This window comes from Malus sylvestris, chromosome 14 (genome assembly GCF_916048215.2).
Source record: "Malus sylvestris chromosome 14, drMalSylv7.2, whole genome shotgun sequence".
Lineage (NCBI taxonomy): Eukaryota > Viridiplantae > Streptophyta > Magnoliopsida > Rosales > Rosaceae > Malus > Malus sylvestris.
The window spans coordinates 27,971,223-27,984,642 of NC_062273.1; the positions used below are offsets into that span (position 1 = coordinate 27,971,223).

General features: G+C 37.1%; 3 protein-coding genes across 3 annotated transcripts; 2 read left to right on the forward strand and 1 right to left on the reverse strand.

The window, feature by feature from the left end:
- The first annotated feature begins 37 nt into the window (after nucleotides 1-37).
- LOC126599398 (phenylalanine--tRNA ligase beta subunit, cytoplasmic-like) lies at nucleotides 38-4,650 on the forward strand. Its single transcript, XM_050265774.1, has 18 exons — nucleotides 38-198; nucleotides 323-378; nucleotides 472-572; nucleotides 727-856; nucleotides 947-1,062; nucleotides 1,186-1,252; nucleotides 1,493-1,534; nucleotides 1,651-1,692; nucleotides 1,900-1,976; nucleotides 2,221-2,347; nucleotides 2,436-2,603; nucleotides 2,811-2,927; nucleotides 3,028-3,147; nucleotides 3,239-3,448; nucleotides 3,573-3,680; nucleotides 3,791-3,886; nucleotides 3,971-4,054; nucleotides 4,199-4,650. Exons 1-18 carry the CDS (start codon nucleotides 141-143, stop codon nucleotides 4,265-4,267), a joined length of 1,788 nt encoding a protein of 595 aa, XP_050121731.1. The 5' UTR covers nucleotides 38-140; the 3' UTR covers nucleotides 4,268-4,650.
- Nucleotides 4,651-5,300: 650 nt separating this feature from the next.
- LOC126599399 (protein MIS12 homolog) lies at nucleotides 5,301-7,699 on the reverse strand. The gene is made up of 7 exons (XM_050265776.1): nucleotides 7,420-7,699; nucleotides 7,242-7,299; nucleotides 6,576-6,695; nucleotides 6,319-6,414; nucleotides 6,091-6,229; nucleotides 5,654-5,791; nucleotides 5,301-5,535 (listed from the first exon to the last, which is right to left on the reverse strand). Exons 1-7 carry the CDS (start codon nucleotides 7,539-7,541, stop codon nucleotides 5,474-5,476), a joined length of 735 nt encoding a protein of 244 aa, XP_050121733.1. The 5' UTR covers nucleotides 7,542-7,699; the 3' UTR covers nucleotides 5,301-5,473.
- A 3,039-nt stretch (nucleotides 7,700-10,738) lies between these two features.
- On the forward strand, nucleotides 10,739-13,331 carry LOC126599438 (plant cysteine oxidase 3-like). The gene is made up of 5 exons (XM_050265814.1): nucleotides 10,739-11,005; nucleotides 11,899-12,050; nucleotides 12,153-12,309; nucleotides 12,577-12,777; nucleotides 12,879-13,331. Exons 1-5 carry the CDS (start codon nucleotides 10,828-10,830, stop codon nucleotides 13,001-13,003), a joined length of 813 nt encoding a protein of 270 aa, XP_050121771.1. The 5' UTR covers nucleotides 10,739-10,827; the 3' UTR covers nucleotides 13,004-13,331.
- The last annotated feature ends 89 nt before the right edge of the window (nucleotides 13,332-13,420 follow it).

Below are 13,420 nucleotides of genomic sequence, written 5' to 3' on the forward strand. Positions count from 1 at the left end.
ATAAAACTACCCGTTAGGCCCAAAGAAAAATAAAAAGAATCGGAAAAGGCCAGAGCTCAGGGTCTTGCGTTTCTCTCTTGTGGTGGCAGCCTGCGTGAGAGCTACGTCGGAGGGAGACTCAGAGTCCTCGAAAGTCCGCCATGCCTACCGTCAGCGTCGGCCGCGATCGTCTGTATGCAGCTCTAGGAAAAACTTACAGTGAGCTCTCAGTCTCTCTCTCTCTCTCTCTCTCTCTCCCTCTCTCTTCATTTGATCGATGCATTTATCTATGAATTCAGAAACTCACACTATCTCTCTGCGTTGTTGAATTTGAATCTGACAGCTCAGGAGCAGTTCGAGGAGTTATGCTTCGACTTCGGCATCGAGCTCGACGACGTCGTAAGCAGTTTTTACAGTCTCTAGTTTTTGTTCAATTTAATTTGTTTTTTGTTTATATTTCTCTGATTTATCGTGATTAATGTGTGTTTGTAGACAACTGAGAAGGCAATTATTCGGAAAGAGAAGAATTTGGATGATGACGAAGGCGGCGAAGATGAAGAAGTTATTTACAAAATCGAAGTTCCGGCGAATAGGTACGTTGTTGTTTTTCAATTTTCGATTTCTATTTGCGTGTAGAATCATGTATTTACTAATCGGATTGGTTTTGCGAATTGATGTCTTGTCATACTCCATTGAATCGATTGGTTCGAGATTTTAATACAATGTTGTTATTTGATTTGTATGCAGATACGATTTGCTTTGCCTCGAAGGGATTGCTCAATCGCTGCGTGTTTTCAATGGCCAAGAGGACAATCCTACATATAAGTTGGCGAACATTAGTAAGGAGTCGATGATTAAAATGCATGTAAAACCAGAGGTAGTTATATTATGCGAAGGGACTATTCTAGTTGCTTTTTATTTGATGGTGATACTTGTTAGTTTAGAAAGGATTCTTTTCCGCTTGCAGACATCTTTGATTCGCCCTCATATTGTCTGTGCCGTTTTAAGAGGTGTAGCATTCAATGAAGCTAGTTATAACAGCTTTATTGATCTCCAAGACAAGCTCCATCAAAATATCTGCCGGTAATCTTTTCTGGCTCAGAGATTTGATTTGTAGCTTGTCATGTTCTCAATTGCTTGTCATTTGTCCAAAGATCGTTCGCGGTTATTCAGCTCTAGTGCTTACACCTGCTATTTATTTTACAGGCGAAGAACCCTAGTTGCCATTGGGACTCATGACTTGGATACATTACAAGCCCCTTTCACATATGAGGTGGGCTTTTGATACTTGTTCTCTTTGCTACAGTCTTGTATTCTACATTTTTTTATGAAGGTTCATTTGGTATTGGTTTTTATTGTAAAATTATGGTAATGGTTTAGATCCTTTATTGAAACTTATGGTTCTTGGAAGGAAAAGTAGAAAGGCGAAGATTTCTTGATATAACTCGCATTTCAATGAAAGAATTTTCATGTTCTTCTTTGTTGTGGCTTACAATTCTCTTTCCATGTTCAGGCTTTGCCACCTTCAAGCATAAATTTTGTGCCTCTAAAACAGGTAATTCTTTAAGTTTTATACTATTGTCAATTAGTAGTATATGGTTTAGTAACAACTCTAATTCTTTTTAGTAGTTTGTTAGCACTAATATCATGTTGTCTTGATTTCTACATTAGGTGAAGAACTTCAGAGCAGATGAGCTCATGGAATTTTATAAAGTGAGTTCTTAACTGGGTGGTTTTTAATTTTTATCTTCTTTTTCCCCCTTTTTGGGGATGCGTTATAGTTTGTCCAAACCAAACAACAAATAGAATTTTAGAAACCATTGCCATAATAGCCAATTCGCACAAATCCTTTTCCATAATCTCCTGTTTTCATGACCTAGTAATATCTTGATCCGTATTTTTACCATTGTATTCTCGCAGTCGGATTTGAAGCTGAAGAAGTTCTTGCACATAATAGAGAACTCACCAGTGTTTCCTGTTTTATATGATCACAACAGGTATGATAATTTCTCTCTTAATAGATTATTTTGACATTTCTCATCATCTTTTAACTACCTCCCGCCCTTTTCCTAGTGTTGTAAAGAGCTTGACTTCATTGGGATTGTGTCCAACGACTGCTTGTATAACATAGTGTTGATTACTATATATATATGTGTGTGTGTGTGTGTGTGTGTGTGTGTGTGTGTGTGGGCTTTGTATTTCTTTAAATCTTGATAAGTGCTGTTCCATTTATTTTGGCAGAACTGTTTTGTCTTTACCGCCCATTATTAATGGTGCACATTCAGCAATCACATTAAAGACAAAGAATGTGTTCATAGAATGTACAGCCACTGATTTGACAAAAGCCAAAATTGTTCTGAACACAATAGTAAGAACCTGAAACTTTGGAATGCATTTATTTCCTAGTTTTTGGTTCACCTGTCAGTGGATGATGGCATAAACTTTTATTCCTTTAGGTAACGGCATTTTCAGCATATTGTGAAAGGAAATTTGAGATTGAACCAGTTGAAGTGTTATATTCTGATGGAAACTCACATGTTTATCCTGATTTATCGATTTACAACATGGATGTTTCTCTATCGTATGTCAATAGTTACGCTGGAGTGTCTTTGGAAGCGAAAGAGGTATATCAATAACTGCATGTTACTTTTTCCTTCTTCATTCTTTAATATTGCTTATTGTTTCCAATGATTTTTTTATTTGCATAATCATATGTTGTAGAAATAATGCTGTTATCGATTGCATAGCAACCCTTTTCATGAATTATAGCAGATTAGTTGATATACTGCATCCTTTTGCTTTTCTCATCATTCTTTATTATTACCGTGTAGGTTACTGATCTGTTGAAGAGGATGCAATTGAATGCTGAGCAATCTAAATCTGACAATATTACTGTATCTGTACCTCCAACCAGAAGTGACATTCTTCACCCTTGTGATGTTGTGGAGGTATAATTATTCATAGCGCGCTCACTGTATTAATAAACCAAACTCTTTTTGTTTTTTTTTATTTTCTTTTTTTTGACAAAGTATTCTCTTTTGTGTTTAGGATGTTGCAATTGCTTATGGATACAATAATATTCCAATGAGAAAGCATATTCCAACGAGCGAGCCTGTTTCTTTGAAGCCACTAGCCTTGAATGAGTTCACTGAACTCATTAGATTAGAGGTCTGTAATAAAAAATTTCAGTTGACACATAAACAGTTTTAAGTGTGTGGCTTATTCTAATTTCTTTTGTGTTGTTTCAAAATTGTGTTAGATTGCAATGATTGGGTTTACAGAGGTCTTGACATTCGTATTGGGCTCGTGGAAAGAAAACTTCCCAATGTTAAGATGTAAAGATGACAAATCGAAGGCTGTGGTCATTGCAAATCCTCGCTCATCTGATTTTGAGCTTGTCAGAACCAGTCTGATGCCTGGCATTTTGAAAACTGTTAATAACAACAAAGATCATCCGAAGCCCATAAAGGTATATGTTACCAAGTTCTCTTCTACAATATAGTTTCTCATCTGGGGTTGCTCTTTTTCCCCTTTTCTGGTAAGTTATTGTATGAATTTTAGCAAGGATGGATATAACTTTCATTTTGTTACAGATTTTCGAAGTGGGTGATGTAGTACTGTTGGATGAGAAGACCGATGTTGGTGCAAGAAATCATTGCCAACTAGCAGCTCTATACTGTGGTGCTACATCGGGGTTAGAGGTACAATACCTAATATCCTGCTGCATACTGTTTGTTTCTCCTACTTTAGAACGTAGTAGCATTTACAAATAATGATTACATGTTGCTGACCTTTGGTTTATGATCTGCAGCTGATACATGGCCTGGTGGACAGAATTATGGGAGCGGTTGGGGCTTCTTGGGTTCCTATTGGTGACAATACAGGATACTTCATCGAGACTTCAGATGTGAGTGTATCTTTTACTTTTGTCTTTTGCTAGCTCTTTTGGTTGGTAAGGATCATTTTCATGCAATTTTGACATGTCCTGAAGGATCCCGAGTTTCTTCCCGGGAGACAAGCAAGCATCATCTATAAAGGGAAGCACATTGGAATTTTTGGCATTTTACACCCCGAGGTACAAATTGTAACTCAGTTTTTGGATAAGGCTATAGCTACGGACTAGATTCTGTACTATAAACTTTCCCATTCTTGCTTTGAGTCAATCACGACCGATAGCCAATTTCTATTACCTTAATTGTGCATTTTTGTGTCTTTTCAGGTGTTAAACAACTTTGACATTCCTGATCCGTGCTCCTATGTAGAACTTAACGTTGAGAGCTTGTTGTAGGTCTGTATAACAACAAATGTAAGCTTTGTCTTTCGTTCTTCCCATAGGTTTATACTCTTTTTTTTCTTTTTTAATTTAAGATCTTTCCTCTCTTCGTCTTTCATTCGGCATGCACAGAGCTTTGTCGAGCTCATTTTCTTGATTTGCAGCTGACTGCTGTACAAGAAATAGATAGTCATTCTTCTGCACAAATAATTTAGTACGAAATCAGGAAACCACAACGAGGATACAAATGTCGGTTTTGTTCTCTTGGTTTCGACTTTTATGAAACTATTGATTAGTGAATTGAGTTATTCTAAAAACATCGATTGTAAGATGCATTCATACAAGCTACCATTTGTTGCCAAACCGTAATGTTGAATAGAGATCTCTTGTTCTTCAAACTTTTGTGTACGGATGGCTTCCGGTTTTGCATCCTTTGTGTTTTATTTCTGTTTAGCTTCAGATTTTTCGGGTGACTGCAGAATTCAGTTGTGTTTACTCATTTATTTTAAGAAAAACTAATGAAAATAGCTTGAAAACTTTGAGTTTTAATGATAAAAACAAAATAAAGGATAAAGTGAATAGTACCAGAATTGATTTTTTTTTAGTATAAAAATGTAATTTTTCGTTAAAGTAAACAGTATCAAGAGCTTTTCGTTAAAATTTCCTTTATTTTATGCTTTAGTCAAGAAATTAACGTCACGCTTACAGGGTAATTTCTTGTTCCCCCTTCAGCAATAGTAATTTCTTTTTCTTACAGGATTATGCCCCGTTGTCAGCAAAAAAAATATCATGAAAAATAGCTTTGTGATGGGTTCTGTAGCTTACAGTTTTTGTGATAAAAATTTAATTATCGAGTTTTTACATGATCTTTTGCATGACTAGTACAAATAAAAATAGAAGTATCACACTCGATACCCATTTTACAACATTATTAAGTCATACAAACGATATTCTCTACACTAGGTGAGGGTGATTTAACCTCACCATGCACTAACAATAATGTGGTTTAAATTCATCTTTGACGAGAATCGAACATAAAACCTCTCACTTACAAATGAAAATGTATACCATTAGACCGTAACATTAAGCGGGTCTTCTGATCGAATTTTTAAGTTGAAAATTCATACATAAAAGTTCACAAGTTTATCATATGGACTAAAAATTCTCCAACATCTTCCAACCTCACACCAGAGACCCTGCAAAATAGAGCATGATCGGAGCTCATATGTTTTTGGTATGGGCTATAAATGCTTCAAGATCTTCCAACTTAGCACTATAGAAGCCTGCAAAACAGAGTATTGTATAACCAAATATGCAATTCAAACGCTGTAAAACAAAGTAAGTTGGACTTGAAAGGCCACTAGTTAAACATGAATATGGTCCGTAGTCCGTTGCTGTTACCTCTGCGAATTTCCGTAACAGACGGGTCTCTCTGCGCGTTGTTGATCCAATCAATCTTCCGGCGTTTGGATTCTTCCATCTTTTCGGTCTGCAGCTTTCCTACCTTCATCCGAAGTTCTGATGCCGTTTTCACCATCTCTGCATAAAACCGTAATCTACTAAAACTTTTGTCTTTTCAATACTTCAAATTGTAGCTCGAGATGCAAACTTTCGAATGCCTAAATGCTTGAGGTTTTAACACCAGAAAATTTCAGAACAACCAGAACGTATAGTCACCGATTGAAACTTTTAAAACAAAAACAAAATCATAGAAAAACAAAAGCGTAGGGAAATATGGTAAACGCAAAACACAAGCGCAGAACAACGATCTCTAGACACAGACTAAATCCATGCTTCCTAAATTTATACATATTCGAAGGAAGTATTTAGTTAGTTACCTTGGAAATTTTCATGGTAAGAGTTTAGGTCATATTGTTGCAATGTCTCGTTGACAAGCTCAGAACAACGATCTCTATACACAGACTGTCCTTCTAATGCTTGGATCTCTCGATTCAGCGCAGCATTCTCCTTACTAACCTGTATGCGTATTTCATTAAAGGACTGTCGATCAGGAATTCAATTTCATGCAGGCAAGACATTCTTGCAACCTCTGGTATTATAATTACCTCAGTGAGTTCGTTCCTCAACAAATCCAGCTGGGCATCCAGGTCTGTGTCAACTATTGCATTTTGACATAAAGAAGCGTCGACAGGTGGTTCATCCTAGAAAGAACTTTCTTTAGTCGACAAATTATACAAGTTTACAGAACGGAAAAATCATCGGTCACCAAATCAACAAGCAGCATATGGAACTTGATTTCTCTTACAGTCGGAGTGTGGATTAAAACGTAACTGAAAGCATCAATAAACTGAAAAGAACATACATTCTTCGACGGGTCGAACCCCTCTGGAACTTGAAAAACGTAGTCAAGGCAGTACTGCTCCCAGACAGCCAGCTTTTTATCAAGATCTGATTGAACCTTTTTGCGGATGATATCAACACCCTACAGAGGAATAAACAAACAAATAAACAAACGAGTAAACTCGACAGCGGATTATCGAAAAAGATTGCATCTTCCTACTAAGTTCGAATACGAAAATTATAATCCTCAATCAATTTTCTTTTGTTTTAAAGTAATCATCCAATGCAATAGCGACTCAGTACTACGGTCTGGTGGTATTCCTCTTCACTTTCAAGTGAGAGGTATTAGGTTCGAATCTCGTGGATGACGAATTCGATACCAAATTAGGCTGCCCATTAGTGTAAAAATATTGTACTAAAAAAAAAATCATCCACTGCAACTTATCAAGCACCAAAAGAATTCAAATTTAAAAAAGCTACAAAACATTTTTACCAAAAGTAAATAATATGAACTAACCCACCAAAAATAAAATAAAAAATGTGTTGACAAATACTCTCACTCACACAAAACATAGAAATTAGTAAAATTTGTGAAGGGGAAAACCCTAGAATTTTGAAATAAATTGAAATTAAGCATAGTGGGGCAAAACAAAACAAAAAAGATGGTGTGTAGAAATTAGAATTATACCCTGGATAGATCTTGGGCTCTGTCAGTGCCCTCAATTTTCAGAGAGGTTGATGCTTGTCTGGAAAAAACAAATAGTAGAAAAATATTGAAATAATCACAATAATTCACATCTAATAACAATAATAATAGTAAAATTAATGAAAAAGAATTAAATTAAGATCATTAGAGAGAGATTTACTGGCGGAAATGATCGAAGGCGTCGTCGACCAAGTCATCGGCGATGTTTAAGACGTCGTTGATGAACAGCTGCGGATTCAGATTCAGCGAATTGAATGCTGCCTCGCTTTCGCTGCCTTCCATTCTCAATAAACGCGAAGCTCTATTCCACAGAAGCACTCGCAATTACTCCACAGAGTTGCTGGTTTTCAGATTCGCATTAGGGATTTTCCCGCGCAAAGTGTCTGTAAAATGGCGGAGGAGAGCGGAAAGGGCAGGACTTGAATTTTGAAAAAGTGAAAAATAAAAGCAGTTTTCGAGACAGCGATCCACTACACACGTGTACTAATTCGGTACACCTAGCATTTTGGATCCGACCCAACATGTTAATATTAGTAATTAGGTAGATGTTTAACGGGTCAGATTGCTCGTGAACCCGTTAAATAACATATCACTTTGGATCAACACCTGTTATAAATTATATTGGAATGCTCCCACAGGCCACTTTGGGTTCTCCGCTCCCTCCACCATCTTTCCCAAGAAATCTCCTCCCTCGAGCTGCTCCATGATCTGCAAGTCAACCCTTGTCTCCATCCTCTTCGAAGACATCATTCGCAGCTCCACCGCCATCTTCTCCCACTCCGCCAACCTTTGCTTCCAGGAGCTTTACATCTTGCTCCAGAGGATCCAAACCCTTCTCAAAGACTCCTCCAACGGCAGCCGGATGTGGCTCCTCCTCCAGACCAAGTCTCTAGTGAACAGCTTCCACGAGCTCACCCTCGACCTCTCCACCTTACTTGATCGACATCATCCCCGTCAAGGAGCTAAGATTAAACAATGATGTAGAAGAAGTCGTCTCCTTTCTCCACACCCAGTGCTCTCGCAGCACCACGAGTCGACGAAGTCGTTCGTCGATCCAAGAGACGACGGCCTCCGCCTCAAGGTCTGCTCCATTAGGGGTGGGTTCGGTTTAAATCGGTTCGGTTTTTTGCCAAAATCGAAACCAAACCGAAATTTCGGTTCGGTTCGGTTCAGTTCAATTTTTTTTCGGTTTTTTCCGGTTCGGTTTCGGTTTCGGTTTTTTGTTTTTATTTTTTTTTTCAAAAAATGAAAAACATTGAAATTTTAAATTTTAACATATCCAACACAATCATAACATAAACATTCTAATTAGAATCAAAGACAATGAAAATAAACATTTAAAGTTGAACTAAAATCATCAATCAAGTCTTCCAAAGTCCAAACTAACAACCTCACAACACAAAAATCGTACAAATGACTTAGAAAAGTTAAATTGTATGATGTTGTTCAAAGATCAATGTTGTTTGCTTGTTTGCATGTTGACAACTTGATTAGTAAAGGTAATGCGTGGGTGAATTTATTTAGTGTGTGTTGGATTCTTTTCCATCACAAATTACCCTAGTAATCTACCCGAAATAAATGTTTATGGATTATGTTACATGTTATATGAGAGTAGATTTGGAAAAGAAAGCTGGTGCAGAAGTAGACAGTGCTATGGAGATGGATGTAGGTACTTCGGGAAGAGGTTTGGATCCGGAACCTTATATGGGGGAGAAATAATAGGTTAGGGTTTAGAGTTTTTATAGGCCTTTTTTTAATATTTTAAGCTTAAAGTTTGGCAACACATTGAGTTTAGCACATTTTAACTTACAAATTGGGTTTAGAAAATAATACCCAAAACAAATAATTAAATAAAAAAATTAATTTAATTAATTCGGTTCGGTTCGGTTTCTAGATCACTAAAACCGAACCGAACCAAAAGAATTCGGTTCGGTTCGGTTTTTTCAATTCAGTTCGGTTTTTTCGTTCGGTTCGATTTTTTCGGTTTCGGTTCGGTTTTTTGAACCCACCCCTATGCTCCATACTTGACCGCCTCAGGAGTGAGATCGTTCTTGACCACTCCAAGCTCTCCGATATTTTCATGTAACTAGGGATTCGTGATGCTTCAAATTGCAAAGAGGAGCTTAAGAGCCTCCATGAAGAGTTCCAAAACCAGACGGAGGAGAAATCCAGGTTGCAACTCCTTGTATTGGAATGCAAAAAAAAAAAAAAATGTTAACGGGTGACCTATTAGATTAACGGGTTGGGTTCGGATGACTCGTTAGCTTAACGGATCGGATTGAACCCAACCCAAACCTGATCTGTTTACCGGTCTAGTTCTGCCACGTCATAAATTGTTTTGTTTTTTTTTTTATGGTCGAGCAAAAAAAAAGAGCATGTAACGGTTATTGATACGGGCTGTTTTTGTGCCGATTAAGTTTTTGACGAGATCTCTTGTAAAGGTATCTCAACAAAATTTGACGTGATGTTAACATCATTCGGCATGGGATCTCAACATCACTCGGCTAATTACTTTAACATTTGTCGACATGAATGCATATGAAAATAAGTCCACTAAGCACTTCACGAACTTCCTCATGGAAAAAATTTTCCTCTTCAAAAATTATAAGGATAATATAGGAGCCACACGATGACACGCACAAATAAACGAGGGTTTGATGTGCATCTAAAGATTTAACAATCAATAATCTGACGGTCACATATATTACTAATATACTTGTACCTACTAGAAAATTTTGACATTTGTCTCAAATACACTGAGAGTGGGGACCACAGTCAAATGACTGATAACGGTTGTCGTGAAGATCGATTAAAATTATTTTAAATTCAAAATTTAAAATAGAATATAAATAGTATATAACGAAAACTGACTGCATGATATATGATGAACGGCTGTGATTGCTTGATCCCTGGATCCCCACAAAGAGGATCTGGCGATGATCCTTTTATATTTTGCTCTCATATTCCTCAGTCAAATTATGTGAATTGAAAAAAAATAAATGATAGAAATTAACAAAGAGGAAGTGCGAAGTAAAAATTAACCTATTTAATATAATATTGTGTAGTTATGTAAATTCTTGATATATTTGGTTTAAGATTCCTCGCTAATTCTTTTTCATTAGGTTTTGTATTATTTAGAGAACAAATTTATTTCTTAATTTACTATCCACACACACTTATTTTATATGTCTGATTGTGTAAATTCTTGATAAATTAAGTTCAAGATTCCTCAATTGTAAAGAAAAAGAATTGAATCTCATCCGGATTCACTTTGTGGAGATTTTAGGAATTTCCATATATTTATTATTTATCGTGTATCGTGTGATCAGAAATTATTTAATTTTTTCTATTTAAAAAATAAATACAAATAATATTTGACAAAAACTGATCGTACAATTTACAACGAACTACTGTAATGTGAAGATTGCGAGAATCCCCACAAATGAATCCGGAACGGATCCTCTTCCTAAAGAAAATACTAAGCCCACGTTCTCTCCTTTCTATCCTTGCCGCACATATCCTTAATTTGGACCCAACAATTATTCTGTAATTTGTGGTGGCCACCAGAATGCTTCCAAAATTTCAGAAAGCAACAGATAAGTTGCGGACGTTCCGAAGCCATACAAGCATGGCGAGGAAGAACTCCAAAGTCCAGGCTCTCTACGAGCTCTGCCAAACGATCTTCACGCCGTCAGGGTCTCCTCCGCCTTCTCCTCCGGCTATCGATAAGCTCTGTTCTGTCCTTGGTAATTTCCCATAATATTTTGTCTTCAAATTTTAATTAAACTGCTCGTCTGATTTGTGATTCTACTAAATTTTGTAACTTTGAAATTGGGTTTGCTTTTTTTCGGGGTGTTTTGAAGAACTGAGTGATATATTTTATGGGGTTTTGTTAAATTGTAAGAGTGTATAATTTTTCACTAATTACAGTCCAAAGTAACTTTTTTTTTTCTTCCTTCAGAATTAATCATGCATTGATGTATAATTTAATATGAAATTTGTGAATTGGAAGCAAATTTGTGTGAAAAGCATGTTTGGATATTGTAATACATACATTATTGTTCTTGGATGTATGTTTTCAGCTCTTTAAAGAAAGATTTTGCATCCAAAATGCCAACTTTGTTAATCCTGTTGAAAACATACTTTGCTTAATCAAGAATCGACCCTGAATCGACCGGAGTATCATTGCTTATCGAAGATTCAGGGTCGACTCCAGCTTGATCAAGAATCGCACTTGTTTTATATTTTCCATTTGCAGCGAAGTCGTGATGTTTTTTCCTTGAATTGATGGTATAGACTTGGTTGATAGGGCTTTGTTGCTTATTGATAGTAATGCCTAGCGGCCGATGCTGCCTCTGATATAGATTTCCATGGACCGTATATGGAATGCCTCATTGCTCCATTGACAATGATATCTTTGCTTTTGTTCTTTTGTTGTCATATGTGTTATGTTAATACTTCATACGTACGTGTCTTTTGTGCACGTATTAAAAGATTCCTGCTTAAAACGAGCCTGAACCGGAATATCAGATCTTGAGCCCTAACTCAAAACGGTGATGACAGTTTGAGTTGCTTCCTATATGTTACACCATATGAGAGAATCTTGTCTTAATATTCTGATTTTGGTTTGAATTTGCAGACACGATATCTCCTGCTGATGTTGGGCTTAAAGAGGAAAATCTGGATGACGATCGAGGGCTTGGTTTTTTTGGACTTGACCAACTAAATAGGGTTTCTCGATGGGCTCAACCCATAACATACTTGGATATGTATGAAGGTGATAGTTTTACGGTAAGCGTTATAAGTTATCACTCAAAAAGGAATTTAGGTTGTTCGTTATATTCAAAGCTCTCTGAAATTTATACTCAAGGATTAAGCAATGATTTTATGCAGATGTGTATATTCTGTTTTCCTACTTCCTCAGTCATTCCGCTTCATGACCATCCTGGGATGACTGTTTTTAGCAAAATTCTCTATGGCTCTTTGCATGTGAGATCTTATGATTGGGTCGAGCCTGCCCAGGAGATCAAGGGACCAAATTACTTTCCAGGTCTGTTTTTTCATGTAACTTTTAATACATACTACGATGATTATCAGTAGACAATGAGCATGGCGAATGAAAATATTTGTTAATAAAATATAGTATGGAATGAAAATGTTTGCATCATCATATCCTTACGTCTAGTTACAAATGCCCGTTGAATGATTTTCAGAAGCTAAGCTTCACGAGTGAGATACAACTGTATGCCATGCTCATGATTTTCATAATTAGAGGGTTTAAATACGGGAGAACTGATGAAATTGCTCTCCAATGCAGTAAAATTGGCGAAGCTGGCAGTGGACAAGGTTTTAACGGCACCATGTGCAACATCAGTTTTGTATCCAAGGAGTGGGGGGAATCTGCATAACTTCACGGCAGTCACTCCTTGTGCTGTTCTTGACATTCTCACACCTCCTTACAGAGAAGATGCAGGCAGAAAATGTACCTACTACCGTGATTATCCGTACACCGTGTTTGGTAAGTAACTTTGATTTCTAGTTAGGGTTTTCTTTCCTTCTTGAAGTTAATTCGCATGAAAAGAAAAGCTGATGAGTTTAGCGGTCCGATGAAAACTGCAGCTACGGAAAACAAAATTAAAATAGAGGACGGTAAAGAAGAGGAGTATGCATGGCTTGCTGAGACAGAACCGGATAATCTTTACATGCGCTCGGGAAATTACACAGGGCCGTCTATTCAGGTTTAACCTTCATCACTGTCGGTAGGGACGATCACTAAATGAGCCGATGCTTCTTAATGTGTGTGGTTTGGCTTTAGCACCGTAGAGAAAGCATAGCATTGCGGTTGACGACAGAAAGGCAACGAGGTACCAAAGGCGCCGAGAAGTGATTTGAGAGAAGTGCTTCTTGTTAGACGATGATATCAAGTTTATCGAGTCAAGTCATCCCGTATGAACCGCTCTCCTTGTTTGTGTTGGCCTTCATTAACCAACTCAGCGGAGTTGTGATTGTGATGAATGCATCCAAGGATTTGTTATGATAGTAGTGATTAGTGAAGCTCTCTGTTTGAGTTTATGTTTGTGATGTTATGTTGTGGCATTCAAACACGGACATGTCCGCACAAGAAAACACAATCTGCGCCGCCGACGGTTAAAGCTCTACTT